At 42.0% G+C, this 19,205-nt stretch overlaps 1 protein-coding gene across 2 annotated transcripts in view; it reads right to left on the reverse strand.

Annotated features, from left to right (window-relative positions):
* Positions 1–8,095: 8,095 nt before the first annotated feature.
* The window catches only part of ITM2B (integral membrane protein 2B), a 30,056-nt gene continuing 18,946 nt past the window's right edge, over positions 8,096–19,205 (reverse strand). The window contains exons 2-6 of one of the 2 annotated variants that reach the window (XM_057425636.1): positions 17,934–18,062; positions 15,677–15,880; positions 13,563–13,673; positions 9,861–10,011; positions 8,096–8,825 (exon numbers count right to left, since the gene is read on the reverse strand). In XM_057425636.1, the coding sequence (XP_057281619.1) occupies positions 8,737–8,825; positions 9,861–10,011; positions 13,563–13,673; positions 15,677–15,880; positions 17,934–18,062 (684 nt within the window). In that variant the 3' untranslated portion in view covers positions 8,096–8,736. Of the gene's footprint in view, positions 8,826–9,860; positions 10,012–13,562; positions 13,674–15,676; positions 15,884–17,933; positions 18,063–19,205 lie in introns of both variants that reach the window. The other variant, XM_057425635.1, reaches the window with a different exon arrangement.

Consider the following 19,205-nt stretch of genomic DNA (forward strand, 5'->3'; position numbering starts at 1 on the left):
CCTCCCAAACTGCGGGTAAATTGCGTTCCCTCCAGCCGCTCTGCCGCCACTTGCGGCCCGGCTACCGCTCCCCGCCGATGAGGAGAAGCGGCGACCGCGGCACACAGACCGGCTCAGCGCGCCCCGGAACCCGGAAGAGGAAGCTAACCGCACCAGCCGCTCAGCCAATGAACAGCTTCTTTCTTCGCGCTAGCCAATGGGAGCCGGAGCTTCTATGCACCGGCAGCGTGAGCGACGGCGCGCCCCACGGCTCGCGAGCGGAGAAGGGAGGGGAGGGGCGGGGCGGGGTGGGGCGGGGCTCGGCTCCCTGAGGTAGCGGCTGTGGGGCGGGGGCGGAGAGGTTTTCCAGGGTCCTTCCGGCACTCCAGAGACAATAGCATTGCTATTTCTGGTGTTTCGGGCACTCCACAAGCTGGAGGCAGTCGATACATCTTTTCTTTGACATGGGAAGAATCACAGACCTGTATGTAAAAGTAAATAACCATACAGCTATAGAGCAGAACAGAAATACAAATCCTCTATGACCATCTCAATCTGACATTCATCCAAGCGCTACTAAGAAGACTGCATGGAGACCTCATAGCAGCCTTCCAGTATCTGGAGTGGGCCTATAGGGATGCTGGAGATGGACTCTTCATTAGGGACTGTAGTGACAGGACAAGGGCTAACAGGTTAAAACTTAAACAGGGGAAGTTTAGATTGGATATAAGGAAGAAGTTCTTTACTGTAAGGTTGGTGAGGCACTGGAATGGGTTGCCCAGGGAAGTTGTGAATGTTCCATCCCTGGTGGTGTTCAAGGACAGGTTGGACAGAGCCTTGGGTGATATGATTTAGTGTGAGGTGTCCCTGCCCATGGCAGGGGGGTTGGAACTAGATGATCTAAAGGTCCTTTCCAACCCAATCCATTCTATGATTCTAAAAAACTGCTGTGCATTACAATTACATAATATTACAATTTAGTATAAGAAATTCTCCAGGCTTTGAGGCATCTTTCAGATTTTAAGACAACAATATTAAAATCCCCAGTGCCCTGATGCAGAGACCTTAACAAATCTACTGTGTAGCCTGCAATCACATATCCACATTTAGAAGGCAGATCACTGCACCAAGCAACTAGAATATTTACTTTCAGATTTTTGTTATGAGAACTTGGAAAAAGCAAAAATATGTGTATGTAAGGACTCTCTACTACATGCACATATTTATTAATCTGTAAATCAACTTGGTTTAGTGAGATGGCTGTCAAAGCTCTGGATTAAAAAAAAACAAACAGTACAACTATGGTATTCAATAAAAATTCCCAAGTATTTTTAAGATGGACACACTATTAATTTGTTCATGCTTTTTCTTTATATTCATTAACTTATTTTCAAACAGGAGAACAGTCTTTTTCTGATTCATAATTAGAATTAAACCAATTACAGTAAAGTGAATACAGAACAAATGGGATTTCTGGGGCAAATCCAAGTACATAAACTCAAAATTCGGTGGTTCAGTTGCAGACTGCAGTGGAATTTAGACATGCCTTATGATTTTAGTAAAACTGTGACAGTAACTTTGCCCTGGTTCTAAGCACGTTTAAGTACTTCTCGTAGTCAGATGATACCAGATGCTGTGGAAGGTTTGGAGCCTGGGGCTGCATGGTGTCTGCAGTGGAACAGCAAGGCAGATCTACCAGCTTGGAAAAGTAAGCTAACCCCTGAGCAACAGACAAAGCCATTGTCCTCTCCTCACACTGGCTTTAGGTGCATGGAAGAATTTAAAGTGAGAGCAAAACATCTCAGAAAACTTGGTCCCAGCCAGTGGAGACCCTCCCAGCTGTCAGCGAGAAGGAAAAACACCCTCCTGAGTCGCATCCCTCACAGCTGCTTTAACATGGTTTTGGAGCCAGGCCCTAGATCATCCACATGATAGGCAAAGAATCTGTGTTGCTGTCATAACCCTCTGTGCATTAGTGCTCAGGGAACATCATATCCTTTTAAAGAGCTGACAACCACAGTCAGTCTAAATACTAATTTTCTAAAATTGTTGGTGTGCCAAGCTCCTTCTCAAATCAAATTTTATGTGCTTTTTCATCAAGCAACGCATTTAGGGCTCCCAGACAACCAAAATATAATCTCAGAATGCTTCAAGTTACAACTGGAGGGAGAAAAAGGGAGTCAGCAGATGAATCGAGCTACAATAACCTGTAGTCCTCCATTATGGAGCATCAGAAGTAGTAGCTACATCCAAACTGCAATAAGGTAACTTAATGAGTATGCATGTACTTCCACAGAAAGGCATATGCATGTGTAAAACCATATGTAAATCACTGTGCTCTCCCCACCCTCCTTGTTAGCTATGATGATTATTTGAAACATTTTCTTTAAAATGGAGCCTTTGGGCTTTTGGAATAAAATGACAAAGGAAAGAAGAAAAGCAGCTCTTACAAGAAACAAAGGAAACACTGCAAGGTCAAATAGAGTATTAATAATAACGTCTCATGTGACCTGACAATATCTTTATTCTAAACATCTTGCTGCAACAGCTTTTAAAGTGCAGGTCATAGACAGATGGCAGTCTGTGAAACATTGCCCAGTCAGGCTGTCCTGACTCATTGTTTCCAGATGCTACACAATCTTAAGTAATTTTATTATCTTAATTCTTTTTTTTCATTTTAAACTGTTGCTATAGTTTCATGTCAGTTGCCGGTAGGAATTGGAGCCATGCTTCCATTGCAAATAAACCCAAGCCTTTTTATTTTGACTCTCACTGCTCAGATATGATAGAAACTTGCTACTTTTTTTGTTTTCATTAAAATGTATGTGAGGGGGAAGCTTGATTGAAGTGCACCTCATGGTATACCAAGACTAGCTGCTTATTTCTACATTATCATAGACCTCTACCACTTCAATTACAGTTATGATAAAACCAGTTCTTCTGGATCTCGTTGTACCCCTTGTTGGTGAGCCTGGTTCCTAGTATCCTATTCCTAATTATCCTACATGAAGACTCAGTTCAAAATATGAAGGATAAAAACAATTTCTAAAAGTTAATATTTCTACAGTGTTGTAAAATCCATAGGGACTGTGACAAAACTCAACCCATTTCTCTCTAAACAGAGAGATACTTGTTAGATATTGCCTCCTATAACAGTCCAAAGCCTCTCTCCATATATACACATTATTAATAAAAACAGTATTTTAGCTCCACATTTACACACATCTGTGACTTCCTCTTCTCAGAGCATTACGCAGTGCACTGCTGGAGTCTCAGGTACCATGGTGGTCAGTTTAAGGCAGGAATCTCTACCAGTGTCTGACCAAATTGCTGCTGGGATCTGAAAGGACACTGTGACTCTTGTTGCTGGATGGAGAAACATCTGTATGTATATGATACCTATATGCAAAACCTCGACCCAGGCCACTGCACGGATACTTCTGATGCTCTCCCCTTGAGACTGGTTTAGAGAGGTTTTGTATTGATCAAAGTTTTTAGACTTGAGCATCACTTTTTTTCGCTTTTTCCTTGGATAATAGTATTTATCTGACTATAGGAAGATCATAACTACTTATAATTGTATAAAGACCTTAGACATTGCATGTTCTCTGTAAGTGAAAATGGCTGTTGGAGTCGTGTCTCTTTTAGATTTGTGCTAGCACTGAGGACAAGGCCACTAAAAATAAAATCCCTGCCTGGTGCAATTGACCAGATAAAGTGCCAGTGCAAGTGCAATTACAGCAGAAAAAAAACACCATTCCCTGTGCCCCCTCTGCAGGGCAGTTTGTTTCAGTTGGTACTGCCAGCTGGTACTGAAACAAAGGTCAACAAACCACAACCTCTTGTTGCTTGCAATTACATGGCCACATTAATGACCCCGCTGCAGTCCCTCCCTTCCTGTCCTGCTCAGGCCAAAGTTCTGCTTCCTCTCACCACTTGAGGAATGCGCTCCAGCACGGGGAACACCCTGTCCTGCTGCTGGTGGGCTCTCTATGCCTCCTCGTGCAAGATTTCCCAAGCCCACAAGAAGCAGAAAATGTTCTACTGGAAGCACTGCTCAGGAATCAAATTAATCTTAACCAACAACCTGAAAACCAATTGAAAATTAGCAGCCATAGTCTGCAGTGCACAGATACAGGCATTGCGCTGAACTGAACCACCCCATGATCTTGGGGTTTTCTATCTGCTAAGACTGTGCCTAAGATGGCAGCACTCTTTACCAAGCCGTGGCAGTGAAATATCCTAGCTAGGTGAAAACGTTTTTGTCTAGCATTCCAGAAAAATCATGGTATGATACCAGTACTATGGGCCCTTCCATGTTGCTTCCTCCATGACAGTAACATAACATAACTCTCCTGCAACTAGAACAAGCAATGTCAGTCAGTACAGCTCTGCTTGCATTTCCAAACCACAAGATTCTGCTCACACAGATGCGTCAGACTTTCACCCTCCCATCCAACTTGTAGGAACAAAAGCATGTACCCACCTTTCCAGGGGATGGCCTTGTGCCAGGTAACCAAACTCTTCCATTTTGTGTCTTGCAGGCCTTCAGTATCTTCCTCATGCCAAAACTTGCCCTGTGGCTTTTTACTAAAGCTGCAAGAGGAGCAGGGAAGACTGGAGGCTTTATTGTGCTTTACAAGCGTAGATCATACACATCGGCTGCTCTCAACAGCCTTACACATATAAAGACCTACCAAAACATGAGAGGCTGCTCTTGGCCCACAAGGGAGCAACACATCCCCTGACACCAAGTAAGTACAGTGGCACTGCTTTCATTTCGCTGCTTCAGGGACAAATTGTGTCTCAGCATTAGGATTAATTTTCTTTCTTACAAGGAGCTTCAGAAATATTCGCACAGATAATTGTTCAATGAGGTCATTTTTATCCTGACTCTTTTCTGGAATTCACTGGGCTGCAAATGTGGTTTTCTTCAGTAAGGCACCACTAGGTTTGTTTATTATACTCTTTTATTATTTAAGAGGGGAAAAAGCCCAAGCAGCTCCCAGAACTATTTTTGTTCGTGGACTTGTGTCCCATACTTCATTGGCATTGTGTAAGAGGACACAAGTTCAATGGGAGCTTTCCTGCACCCCAGGTGTTTTAGCTCATCTTCCCATAAAAACCACCTGGCATTTGGTAAGATGTAAGTGTGCACTGAGAGCTTCCCCTCAGTGTACCTGAGTTTATTTCTGCACTACTGAGGGAAATAAATTTCCCTCCACCATCCATCCAACAGGCTCAGAAGTTATTTGGTACCCAGGTGTGCAGTGAGATCATATAAACCTCCTGTCTGTGAGAACAAACCTAGTTCTGCCCCCTCTGCCATCCCTTCGGCAGCCTCATGTGCTGGTGTCGCTGTTAAAGGACACACCACAGATCACAGCTTCTCACTGAGCTTTAGTTTGAAAACAAGCTGAAGATGATGCAAGACTTACTTAAAAATCAACAAGTTCCATGTTTCAGCTCATGAAGAAGTGGGAAACAGCTTAAAAGTACTTCAGCAGGACTCTCATGTCACACAGGGCTCCAGAGAATGCTCCCGTAACCCTGCCCTGACATACATTTGACCTTAAGCACACAATTGCAACATCCTGCATGTCTGTAGCTGAAGCTTTCCCATCAGGTTTTCCAGCTTGCTTACATCTAGTCCAAAGTATAGCCATATAAATATAAATTATACATGAGCATCTAACCTGTATCTATGTGAGGTTTTGATGTTTGTTACTGCCATGCACCATCAAGAACGGATTAAAGAAGTCCAGCTTTTAGAAAATAATAATCATACTGTTCATTTTATATATAATGCACCTACACTAAGAATAAACTGTAAATTAAGCCAAATGCAGATGAAGGAAAAAAAAATGTATTGTGTATTTAAGAAACTTCCTTTAAAACAAATTATTTTATCTCGATCCAAACATTCACAATAGCAGGAAGCAGGATGACAGCGTGTTTACATCTGTATAATGGCTCCAAACCCAGTAAAGCATCCTCCCTCTGTATTAAGAAAAGATCCTGTAAGAGATTAAAAGTTAAGATTAGTCCAAAGATTCTTGACTAAATTAAATTAAGACAAAAGACACCTATGGGGTAGATTATCTAAAAATCAGTTTAAATAGTGGGGGTTTTGCAAACAAATACGCAAAGATTATACTGAAGATTGCTACTTTCCTGATGAATCAATGCTCAAAATTTGGGCAGAAAGTCAAGCCAGTTCCCATATCATTGAAGCTTGGAAGTAGATTTTGGGGGAGATTTTCTAGACATGTTTTGGATGTTACTCCCTTTTTTTCTCACCCAATATTTTCCTTGCAACCAGCTTCAAAACAACAGGTACTATGATACATCTTATCCTGAACTCCTCTCCACAGAAGTGGCCATTACAAGGATCCCCATCATATCAATAAAAAACAATCAAATTTGCTTTAGCAATTGCACTTTTAAGTGCAAATGACACAATACAGAACGCTATCAGTGATATTTGAGGTAGCTCCAGATTAACTGGCAAAGCTCAAGCACATGGGCTGACAAGAATGCCCTGAGGTTGAACAAAGGGAAATGAAGAATCATAAATCGTCTCTTAGAATCATGGACTCAGAATAGTTAGGGTTGGAAAGGACCTTAAGATCATCAAGTTCCAACCCCCTGCCATGGATGGGCAGGGACACTTCACACTAAACCATGTCACCCAAGGCTCTGTCCAACCTGGCCTTGAACACTGCCAGCGATGGACCATTCACAACTTCCCTGGGCAACCCATTCCAGTGCCTCACCACCCTTACAGTAAAGAAATTCTTCCTTATATCCAATCTAAACTTCCCCTGTTTAAGTTTTAACCCATTACCCCTTGTCCTATCACTACAGTTCCTAATGAAGACTCTTGGTTTGGGTTGGAAGGGATCTTAGAGATCATGTAGTTCCAACCCCCTGCCATAGGCAGGGACACCTTCCACTAGAACAGGTTGCTGAAAGCTGCATTCAACTTGGCCTTGTAGACTTCCAGGGATGGGGCAGCCACAGCTTCTCTGGGCAACCTGTTGAGTGCCTCACACTCTCATAGTAAAATATTTCTTCCTAATGTCTAAATCTACCCTCTATCCCATTCCTGCTTCCCTCTACAGATTTCTTGTAGGTCCCCTTTAGGTACTGGAAGCTGCTCTAAGGTCTTCTCAGAGCCTTCTCTTTTCCAGGCTGAACAAGCCCAACTCTCTCAGCCTTTTTTCACAGGAGAGATGTTCCAGCCCTCTGAGCATCTTTGTGGCCTCCTCTGGACTTGTCCAGCAGCTCCATATCCTTCTTACATTGAGGACACCAGAACTGCACACAATACTCCAAGTGAGGTCTCACGAGAGCACAGTGGAGGGGCAGGATCACCTCCTTTGACCTGCTGGTCACGCTCCTTTTGATGCAGCCCAGGATACGGTTGGTTTCTGGGCTGCAAGCACACAAAGCTGGCTCATGTTGAGATTACTGTCAACTGCAAAAAGTCCTTCTCAGGGCTGTTCTCAGTCCAGTCTCCACCAGCCTCTATTTGTTCTTGGGACTGCCCCAACCAAGGTATGGTATCTTGCACGTGGCCTTGTTGAACTCCGTGAAGTTTACCTTGGCCCACCTCTCAAGCCTGTGAAGGGTCCTCTGGATGGGATCCCTTCCCTCCAGTGTGTTGACCGCACCACACAGCTTGGTGTTGTCCTGCCTGTTGTGAACACTCCTGGCTCTTAGCTGGGTCAGCCTGACTTGTGGTACACTCTACATTATGCTCTTCATTTGACAAATACTCAGGACAGGGATTTCACATATTAACATATCAGGTCAGCTCTGGATCTCCACTGTTATTGTATGCAGTTTGGAAATACCAACCAGAATTTCAGCAAGCAGCACATACTGCCTTTAAATGAAGAAAAAACTGAAAAAAACATGCTTCTCTATTCATGTTTAATTTCTCAGCCACCCCTATCGCCTATTCCCTTTTATCTTCTCGCTTTTAAAAATAGCATCAGAAGTAAAAAGCTTTAATTTTAACTTTTACATTTAGTTGTAGTCCCCTCCTCTAAAAAAAAAAAAAAAAAAAAAAACAACAACAAACCAGTAATAGCAAAAGGAAACACAAGACTTTTAGACAAACAGGTTTATAAGGTTTATTTTCCATTGCACATACATGGATTATATACAAGTTAGTAACATAAGTTACTTCTTAATCTTCTAAAAGATTGTTACAGCAAACACTTGCCATTTTAAAACATCAAGTCAGAAATCAATCTAAAAAGGTAAATATGACAGTATTTTAAAAATGAAACAAATTGCACTTTGTTAGGGAGAGTCAAATACAGGTCTGGCTATATGCTGTAACAAACTATATAGCAGGTAATATTACAGTTAGAAGTAGCTCTTGCAGTCCATTTGTACACTAATAATTCTTTTCAATTTTACTGAATTAAAAACTGGTGGATATTTCAAAGACTTCCTCTTCTTCCTAGTATTCAAGATTCATCACATGAAAGGCGCTAGCAACTAAGTCTTTATACAATTGCTATTCAAATATAAGAAGAACACCATACCTGGAAATAAGGAAAATACCTTAACTCATCCTGACAGGCCATGTCTCACGAGATGAGGAGTACGGGAGGTGTTCAGCAGTAAAGCCCTGTCCTCTACTTACATAACAGAAAATCTTAAAAAATAATCACTGCACACAACACAAGGGGTGGGGTCATACTGTAGTTTGCAAGTCTCCGGTAGCAAGAATATTGCTCATCACTGCTCACAGATGAGTGTCTCCATAGCAAACCTGCTCTCAAAGTGTCGAATCTTTCGGCACTTGACAGCTTCACGCTTCTGAATTCCTGTTTGTGTTAGCACAGAACAATGAAGGGCAAAGAGAAGAGGGGATGATGGCATGTCAGTGACACAAGGGTTTTACATTTGCTATGATGTCATCAGAAATCAGAACTACTATTCTTTGATCCCCTGCTCAGAGGGAATGCACACAGGCACACGTTCATATGGAGAAAATCAGTCATCAGGCAGCAATCCTGATGGTGTAGTGACCCAAATCCCAGTTCTGGTTTTAGTTAAAGCCAACTTGCCAACTCCCCCACAGGCTAATTTGAACCCAGATCAGTTCCCAGTCTCCCTCTCTGTGTGCCTACAAAAATGCTTGTGGGGACGTGAGGGAACAGCGAAGGAGTAAACCAGTAACTAAACTAACTTAAAAATGGCTTTAATGACAAAAGGAATCTACAATTCATAGAATCACAGAATGGTTTGGGTTGGAAGTGACCTTAAATATCATCTCATTCCAACCCCCTTTCCACTAGACCCAGTTGCTCAAAGCCCTGTCCAGGCTGGCCTTGAACACTGCCAGGGATCCACAGCTTCTCTGGGCAATCTGTTCGTGCCTTACCACCCTCATAGTGAAGAACTCCCCTCCTATCTACTCTCTTTTGGTTTAAAGCCATTCCCCCTTGTCAGATCACTACATGCCCTTGTAAAAAGTCGCAATTCTGAACTTGGGCTACAAGGCTATGGTTTCTCTTACATTAAAGTGAGTTTGTTTGGGTTTTTTTTTGTTTTGGGGTGGGTGGGTCAAGAAACAAGTATTAAATAAAGGCCTCCATGAAAGCCTGAACCCCAGAAAACACAACCACGCACACACACACACATTTTAGCAGCTCCTAGCTTATGGGGCCTTAAGTACTTCTGCACAATAAAATGACTTATTTCCATAGCTCCACAGAAAATATCAGACATACTTAAGCCCACTGAGCTGGCTACCACCATAAGGAACACCTGCTTTAATAAGAGTGATTTCTTTCAACACAATCAAGCCTATTTATTAAACTTTCTGCCAACTCCAAAGATGGAAGGAGGAACCTTACCTCTCATGGCTTCTTTGCGCTGTAGTTTATAAGTTTCCTTGCCGCGACAGAGGCGGTAAATAAAGAATCCCAGCTGATCCACATTTTCAATGCGATCAGTAACGATCATCTGTTCATGAATCAAATAGGACTGAGGCAAGTATGTTCCAGCCTGTTGAAAAAATGTAACAGCTCTGTCAAAAGCTGTCTTTTCCTGGTCTGAGCACACAAGAAACACTTTAGAAGCGTTCTTTAACTCAGCTGTGACATATCTTCATAGAATTCTTTTAAAATACGTATTACCCACAGGATTTTTACTGTAAACGCGTACGTGACTGCACTGGAGATAAATGATGGTTATATTCAAAAAGGTTACAAAATGTCCACTGATGCACACATCCACCTCCCTCCTGCCACAGTAACTTCAGGGTTCAAGTAGAGAAGAAATGTCTCCTTCCAGGTGCACCCCCTGTCCCAGATCAGTCCTGCACTTACCATCCACAGTTTTCACTTCATTAACAACATCCCAACGGAGCTTCCAAAGAGGAGTTGGCAGAAACATGCTCCACATGGAGCTGCTATGAAGCATGCCAGCAACAGCCTACAGGCTTTGGGAAGCCTCGTGTGACACCACGAACAGTGTGGATCACAGCCCTCAAGCCAAACCCAAAACCCTCTAGCCCTGTAAGTTATTATGGTGATTCCCACAACTGTTCCCGTGGAAAGGTATTAGAAGGTCATAGTGGTATTATCAGGTGTTTTAAGGCAACATGCTGAAAGAGGAAGAGATGTGAAGGCTCCCCAAGCCTTTTGCAGCCCGTTCTGTGTTATTCTGCCATGGCTGAAATGATGGAGGAACCCAGCTCTGCGCACACCTGGCTGCACGCATCTGAAGATGCACATACTTGGCTGTCAGCTGATTTCCCAAGACTGCCACTGGTAAATGGCCATCAACTTCTTTCAAATACTGCTTCATTTAAGAAATCCTGTTAGTGTGATTCTCGTTTATGGCAGTAGAGAAGGTGTTGCTTGCTTGCTTAAAATAAAATGATCACTTACTATGGAAACAAAGTCAACTTCCGTGGTGAAAGACTGCTGTATTGACAATAAACAACTTGAAATTTCCACTGCAAAACAAGACTGCCTTTTCAGTCCAAGTGACATGCTGAAGAGTCACCAACTGAATGCTGTTCTCTTCAGTAAAGAAAGGACTAAAATTCACTTTAAATTATGAAAATTTTCTTCAGCATGTACTATGAGGAAAACAACAGCAATTTTTTTTAAGCAAGAGCTTGGAAGACTTCACACTCCCAAATTATCCCACTAGATATTTGGTAATTAAATTGCTGTAAATTACTGTATCTTAACTGCTGGTCTCCTGAATTTCAGCAGGGCAGGGCACTGGCAGAGTGGGCACTGCTGTTGCTGAAGCCTTGGGGCAGCCTGGGAGGACACTCCTGGGCTTGTGCCCTCTAAACCACAGGACCTCCTGGACCACTCCATGGACATGGCCTTCTCAGCCCTCTCGCGGGGTGCAGGAAGAGGGAGAGCTCAATGTGGGAATATCCTCTGCCTAGCTGCTGCACAAGCAATTACTGAGCACTGAGATCCAGCACAGCCACAAATATCATCCTCTTTGAGACACTCAGTGCATCACATATGGTTAAAATTGGCCAGTTGACTCAGCAATGGGAAGGAGGTAGATGAACAAATATTAGACCTGGGTTTCCACTTTGCTTCCCAAGGAAAGGAGGCCTTTCACTGTCTGCACATTCAAGCAAACTGTATCAATATATAGAAATGTAGTTCTTTAAAAGAAAGCCATAATTTCAGCCTAAGAAACAAAACAGCCCATAGCACTTCCACTTTCATAAAATGCCCTCTGCATGTATTCAGAGCTCATTTTAATCAAACGAGCACTTTAATATCATACATATTCTCCTTGTGCAACCAGTGTGGCCGCAGGACAACGAGCAGAAATTTACTCACTTTGTGCATTTGCAGAACTGTTTCCCAAATTTCAGTTACAAAACATTTAACCTGATTTTCTGAGACATCAAATGCCCACAGCTTTTTGTTAATACAATGAGAATTAAACAGATGTCTCATAAAATTAGGGCACTCGCTGATTGGGACAATGATCAAAACAGTTCGCTTTTGCACAGATTTCCAATTAAATGCGTGATGCCTGGTTATCCTCTTACTTGTAAACCAAGTATATTTGATTCAGTGCTAACAACAAAGTAGGAAATTAACAGATTTTAACAGTGGAATTTGTGTGAACTAAAAATGGAAACAGAACAGCATACACAAAATAAAAAGATACCGGGTCACTGAATTTTACAGACACCACCTCATCCTTGTGTACGGGAAATGAAAGTGCGGTTAAATAGCCAGTCTCAAAATAGGCAGCAAAAACGCAGCAGAGGACTTACTTGTGAAGTCATTTCTCACATGAAATTCATTTATATACACAAACCACTAAGAAATGGCTGAACTGGTTCCTGAAGGCCTAATTCCAAAGCCTTTTTCGGAAGATGCAAACCCAAAGACAATAATAAAAATTCTGAAGTTACAGAAGCCCAGTAAAATGAAATTTATAACACTTTCCCCAAATCTTAGACATAAGTTATCAGCTCTCTTCCCCACCAAGAGTGTTTTGCTGTTCTATAAAGAAACCAAGACAAAAGCTATACAAACCTGCATTAAAACATACATATGTAAGGGTTAAAAAGAAAGATAAAGATGATTCATATTAAATTAGTAAAAGATCCCATTAGATTTTCTACTTTGGCCTCCTCTATTTCACAAGCCATTATGTTTCACCCAGTTTCTCCTTCTAACAGAACAGCATGTCCCTGTGGTGGCGACAAGCCAGCCAGCACCACAAGCCCAGCAGTAGTGTTCAATCATCAAACCCTGCTGAGAAGTCATTAGGAGCTCCCACTACATGATACTGAAAACTCATGTTGGGCTGTTCAGCGATTGTGGTATCTCTGTCCTTTCCATGGTCCTTGTTTTTAAGGCCAAGGAATCTTGTTCTGAAGGTCTGGTGCTTGCAGAATCTTAAGTGGGTTTTGCTAACCATACAGTCCAAATTGTCATTACCACAACAAAACCTGCCTGGAAACAGGAAGGTGGAATCTCAAGGCTGGTGGAAGCCTCATGAACTTGGATGCAGTGCTAGCCCATCACACCTTGTGTGATGTGTGCCACATCTCATTTCCCAGAGTGTGCATAGCAGATCCAATACACCTCACACCCTCAAGCCGCCAGATCAGGTCAAATTAGGAGCCAACCCCAGGGACCCATGCCTCAAACAATGCCCATGTTAGAAGAGTTTCCCAGTATATCCACTTAAGGCATCTCAGCTAACCAGTCTTAGTCCAGTACATACATGCTTCGTGGAAGCTTTAGCCACAATGGATTAAAAAGTAAAAAACACACAAGACTATCAAAGAGTCAAGGTACACCACATTCACATGATTTTGTCAGCCAAATTTGTACCATGGAAAAATAAAATCACATTTGTTCAAATTAACAATTCCTTCACAATGGTAATTAATTAACTAAGAGCACTGTAGACTTTCTTCTCTCTTTGCAAAAATCTCTAGTGATCAGTTAACTAATACATGAGCTTTGTGTGAATGCCAGAGTTAGCTGGGGGTACAACGTCTCCTCTTCCCCTGTTTTAGGAACGAATCACTTACTGTTTAACCGTACCTTGATGTTGATCAGCAGCTCCAGGAAATTTTTTGGTGGCATAACAACAGAAGTGTTGAGAGGAATCACGTAGCATTTATCCAGGCTAAGGTCAAGGTAGGCAGTGAGTCTCTGTAGAGGAAGTATTTATTTTAATCAAAATTACAAGAACATCAGAAAATTCACATACAGACTTTGGTAAAGTGCTATTGCCTCGTGTTGTTCTTCAAATTATTGTTTTGTTCACTATAAAACCTGTCCAAACAACCCCAATTTGAGGGTAGGTAAATGCAGAAATAAAAGGCAGCTCGATAGTTTAAATCTATGACAGGGATTAGTGGAGGGCAGCAGGCGATAAGTAGCTCAAATGCACCACAGTAATGAAATTACAAAGGTGTAGCTGAGCTGTCATGGAATCAAGTATAGTATTCATTTATTCCTAGTGCCTGCATTTTGGAACAACAGGGCAAAAACCTTGCTCTATTCTCCATGCTTTTATATTTTTGTTATACTGGAAAGGGAAATACCACTGGTAAGAACAGAATATAGAAGGGAAAATAAAATACTGTCACAGACAACACAGCAAAAATCCTTTTATTCTCAAAAATAATACTGGCTTGAAGCATTAATGATTATTCCTAACTGAATAATTATCTTTATAGTACCTGGATGGCAGTATTTGTCATTATTTTATAAAGACAGAAATGTAAAAGCTCCGGGAATTATCCTGATGAATCCTATGGCTCTGTTCACTGAGCTGTGTTTTACTGCATCTGTTCCTGCTAAACACAACGTTATCTCAAGCTGCTGAAAGCTCCGAGCCTGCAGACGTATATAAAATGCTGAGCACCAAGATCCCAACAGTCAAAATAGTACCAGGACAGCAATCATCAGTGCAGTTAATCTCATTACATTGGAGTAAGTGCTGTGCCTATGGCAAATGATCCTTGCACTGACCTTTAGAGCAGAGCCTTTAACCCAGTAAATCAAAAAGTAAATTTCCAATATTGTCCCTATTCACTTCTTAGATACTTCTCAGCCCCCCTCTTTTTTCCTGTTTGTTCCTCTTTAGAGTCTTTGCTCTAACTCTTAACAGAAGCTCCCTAAATATATTCAGGAATATTAAATGACATTGCTTGAGCAAGCAATGTTTTCCTCCAGATCTGGTTATGAATATTTGATAGATAGAACCCATTCTGCCTGGAAAATTGTAACTCTGAGGTTTGCATTAAAAAAATAGGACACTTCCCTATTCTTTTCCAGCCTTGCTTTAAAAAGCTGCTCAGTGAAGTCTTCAAATGTTCACAGAAATTCAGCTTCCCGAAAACCAGCTGCAGAACATTTCATTGCTATCAGACAGCTTCCATCAGGCTGCTACAGAGAAAAAGGGTTTCTAAATCTTTTACAGATCTCGCCAATATCGAGAGCTGTAGGCCTGTCAACTGCCTTAGCAAAAAAATTCATTACCATGATCCCTATCAATGTTGTTTCTCCAAAAAAGAAAGAAACAGCTAAAAATGCTCTGAGACCCTAATTCAGTGCCTTTAGGAATCACAGTAGCCTGTGGCGCACAAGGCTTCCTAAGACACCTGAGAAAAGAGCTCTCTTCCAAGGTCAGACAACTGGTTGCTTCCTTCCCTTTCTGCTGCTGCTTTGGGCTTTTTGAGCCATGCTCAGAGAGCACCTCTCGGGGTGCCTGAACCTACTCATGCCAGAAGCAATCAGTCCTTGCAAACTGAGGTCAAAGCTATGACAGCCCTTTCTAAACTCCCCTGGCACCACAGCAGCTGGTCAGATTCTGGCTTGGTGGACTTAGCACAGCACAAACTATATTTTCTTTATTTCCTCATACTAACAAAAGGAAACAGCTCTAAGATTTTTTCCCTTTCTAAAAACAGAACTGTATTTGCAGATGGTGTTTTACAGACTCCCTCCTGATGACTGTATAATGCTGTACTTTGTATGCCCAGTTAATAATTGCTTGCAGCCTGCTGCTGATCAAAACGTTTCTGCTGCCTCCTCCACCCTCTGCTTTCCCCCACTACAATAATTAGGGAGTACATTTATCAGGATGACTGAGGGGGAGCAATTTTCCAGTTTTAAATGCTTTCAAGCTCTTCAGAAGTATTTCTTACCCGGTGGAAGTCATGGACGATATCAGCAGGATCACTATCAGCAAACTCAGGGACTGGCACACTGATAAACTCAACATCTTCCTCCTCCAAGATTTGAATATTTTGCTCAATTGTATGGTAGCGAGCACTCTGAGCCTCTGCCCCAGACTCAGGTAAGCTTAAGCCATCTTCAATGTACTTTATTCCACAGAAATACACGCCACCCTGCTAAAAATAAACAACCCAGCAACAAAAACATCATCAGCCTACAAGTTTAAAACTAATATTCTCAAAGCACAGTGGAGAAGAAAAACCCGTCAGCCTAAATGAAATGTTTTCCCTTTAATTTGACCTATACACCAGAGCAGGAGCCAGTTGCTATCTATCTACAACAGGACCATGGGTAAAACCTTGATTGTACTGAACCCAGAGGGAGCCCTTCCCTGGAATTCAAGGAAAACAGGATCCCAAAAGCAGGTTCTTAAAATCTAGTCTTCTGTTTTGCATCCATTAGCTGTGGCACACTGTATCTTATTTTTAGAAAGATAATGAAGTTCCTACATCTATATACATGCACATTATTGTTAAATTATTATTTAACTGTGGTCAATAATTACAACTTAAAATACTGAAACTGATCATCCAGATCACCTTTAAAAAACAAGTCTAACTCCAAATTTGGTCATGCTCGCAGCAGTGGGTTGGACCAGGTGACTGCAAAAGTTTCCTTCCAACCTTCATTATTCTGTGAAGTTGCTTAAGTTTTTGCAAAGCTTCAAAAGTTTTGAAAGTCAGTTTCTAAACCACTTCTGAACAGTTTTAAAAGACAAACAACAGAAAATAAAACAACCAATTTTGTCACAGTACACATGGCAGGTTACTTAAATGAAGTATAAATTAAAGTCCTGAGTCAGAGGAAGTCATATTCCAAATTTATATGCCAGATAGTTTTAGAAACATGTAACTTATGTATATGCACATGCCATCAATTTCAAGTTCTAAATTGGAAACACGTCTTCAGTGCAATTCAGCTCAATTCCTGAATGTTTCCTTCAACCCAGATCTGACATAAACAAATCTGAATGAAAAGGCACCTTCCATTTCAGCTAACTGAGATGTGAAAGATGGAGCACTGCAGGTGGAACGGATGGAACATGAGTTAGTGTTACAACGGGCCTTCAGCTACTCTCAGCTTGTTAATCCACCAAGATACACTATGCTGTTTAAGCATCACTTGCAATACTACTGATCCCCTATGAACGAGGTTAACATGACAGGCAAAGAGACTATAAAATGCAAGTTCAGCTAGAATTTCTCATGTTTAATCACTCTGCCTTCCTCCTTTGCAGCTACTAAAATGGGGAGAAAAACAATAATCCCAGTAGCAGGGACAAGAACACAGAATTTATACCTTATACTAACCAGAGGGCTAGAGGGATTCATGTTTCACTTATACTCTCCCTTTCTGTGTGAATCTTGCAACCCTGGCAGTTTCTGAAGGAGAGAGGGTGTGCTCACACCACTTGGGCAACATCCCAGCATATATCCAGTGCTGCCCAGTGACAATTCTCCCTGAGGAAGGCAACATTTAACTCAGGTCTCCCATATTTTGGGTAAATGCTCCACTTCCCTGGCACCAGTGTCTTCAAAGGGTTCCCACTGCAGCAGTGCCACTTGTTAAAGACTGAAAATACATTTTGTCAGAGGTCTGATCTTGTCAGTGTGGATTAGACCTGACAGAGCATGTTTAACCACGTTGACTGAGTTTCAACCAAGTGCCCCGCAGGGCCTGTATTTTGTATCCCTCTGGAGGCTAGGAAGCGGGAGAATCACTGCACTTTGACAAGCAGTCCCTTTCCTGTGCATGAGCAGTGCTGCATGTGTCTAGGAAACCTGGGGTCAGACAAGGAGGTTTTCAAGGGGTTAATCCACCTCCAGTATTCGTCACTGTGGAACACAGAGAGAACAGGTGAAAATCTGGGACACCGCTGCAGTTCCTGAGCCCAAGTCCTACTTAGATATAATCCTTCCTCTGCAAAGTAAGATTTCCAAAAGTGCTGCTCCCTTTTATATGCCAGCTTTGCTTCTGCCCTCCTCTGCTAATAGCTAACTTCAGAGCAGGCCACATATTTTGCCTTTAGAAATGCTTACGTTTTGGAAACAAAAAAAAAGCAGAAAGGCTGTTTGGGTTAGTATTTTGTTCCTCCTCCCTCTTCTAAATGTAAGGCATTAACAGAGAAAAACACAACCCTCCCATAACGAAATGTATTTGACTTACCTGGAATGCAAAATATTTGTACAGATAGGCACCACCCAGGATCACCCCAGCCAGCATAAAGGCCAATCCGAAGCACATGCACCAGCACCAGGCCCTCCTCTGCCCGACAGGCACAGCATCCTCAGGGTCCTGCAGTGTATCAGAGAGAGACCTTCAGCACACTGCTCCCAAGACATGTATGACACCAGATACTTCAGGCCCAACAAGTCCAAACCTTGCATCCATCAGAAAAGGCTATATGCACATTATCACAATTGGCTGGAGACACATTTTATTTGGTAAAGTTTAAAACCCCTATTAGGAATACTTGCACTAACAGTAATTGTTAATGCAATTGTCACTGACTAAATCAGCAGACTTCAGTCTTACGGAAGAGAAAAACGTAACAAAATCTCCTGAGAAACCTAACAGCATACAGTGAGCCACTCTACAGAAAAATAACTGTTCTCAGTCAACCTCTTGCAACATCAGCACAGCCAGGAAGCCAATTCAGAAAGGTCAGATTCTTTTTTATCTTTATATGCAATTTAAGGGAACCTGAAGAACCAACAAAAGATCAAAGGTAATAAGGAGAGCAAAACATATCATTTCTTATGCTGTTCCATCACGACAAAAGAGAATAATACGAGTGGGTATGAAAAAAAATGCTTTGTAAGTTGTTGTTAAGGAACCTTTCCGCTCTGAGACTTTGTTGGCCACACCTCCTTCTGCTGTTCATGTTATGCTAAAGGAATGACAAGATGTTTCCCCCTTGGGGCACTACTTTGCATAACCATGCAGTCCCCCTAGGCATTCTAAGCAATACACTGCTGCTTGCAAAATCTTCCCTCTATCAGCCACTTTACAATGCTCTTTCCTCCCCCAAGTGTTTGCATAACTTGCATCCATAAAAAAAAAAATCAATCAACAAACCGTCTTTTTGAGTCACCCTCTTCCAAACCATGGCAATCCTGGGGAAATACCAGAACTCAAGGAAATACAAAGTAATTCAATACCCCTTTGCAACAACAACAACAACAAAAAACCCAAAAGCAACAGTAGGGTAGAGTGATGACCAGGGCAAAATCATTATGGCCAAATAAACAAAAAACCCCAAACCATAAAATGGGGGAAGAGCATGAGAAGAGCACTTGAGGAGGCTGATAGCTCTGGTTGCCAGTCGATGTTCTGTCAGATGATGTTCCCCTCATGGTGCAGGTTTGCAGCATTTGCTAATGAGGATGATTTCCCACTTGATCAAAGTTGTGGGTGTAGTCCCCACACTGCCTTGGC

This window comes from Pezoporus wallicus, unplaced genomic scaffold (assembly GCF_028554395.1).
Source record: "Pezoporus wallicus isolate ANWC-B61680 ecotype Strahan unplaced genomic scaffold, APGP_CSIRO_Pwel_v1 contig_787, whole genome shotgun sequence".
NCBI lineage: Eukaryota > Metazoa > Chordata > Aves > Psittaciformes > Psittacidae > Pezoporus > Pezoporus wallicus.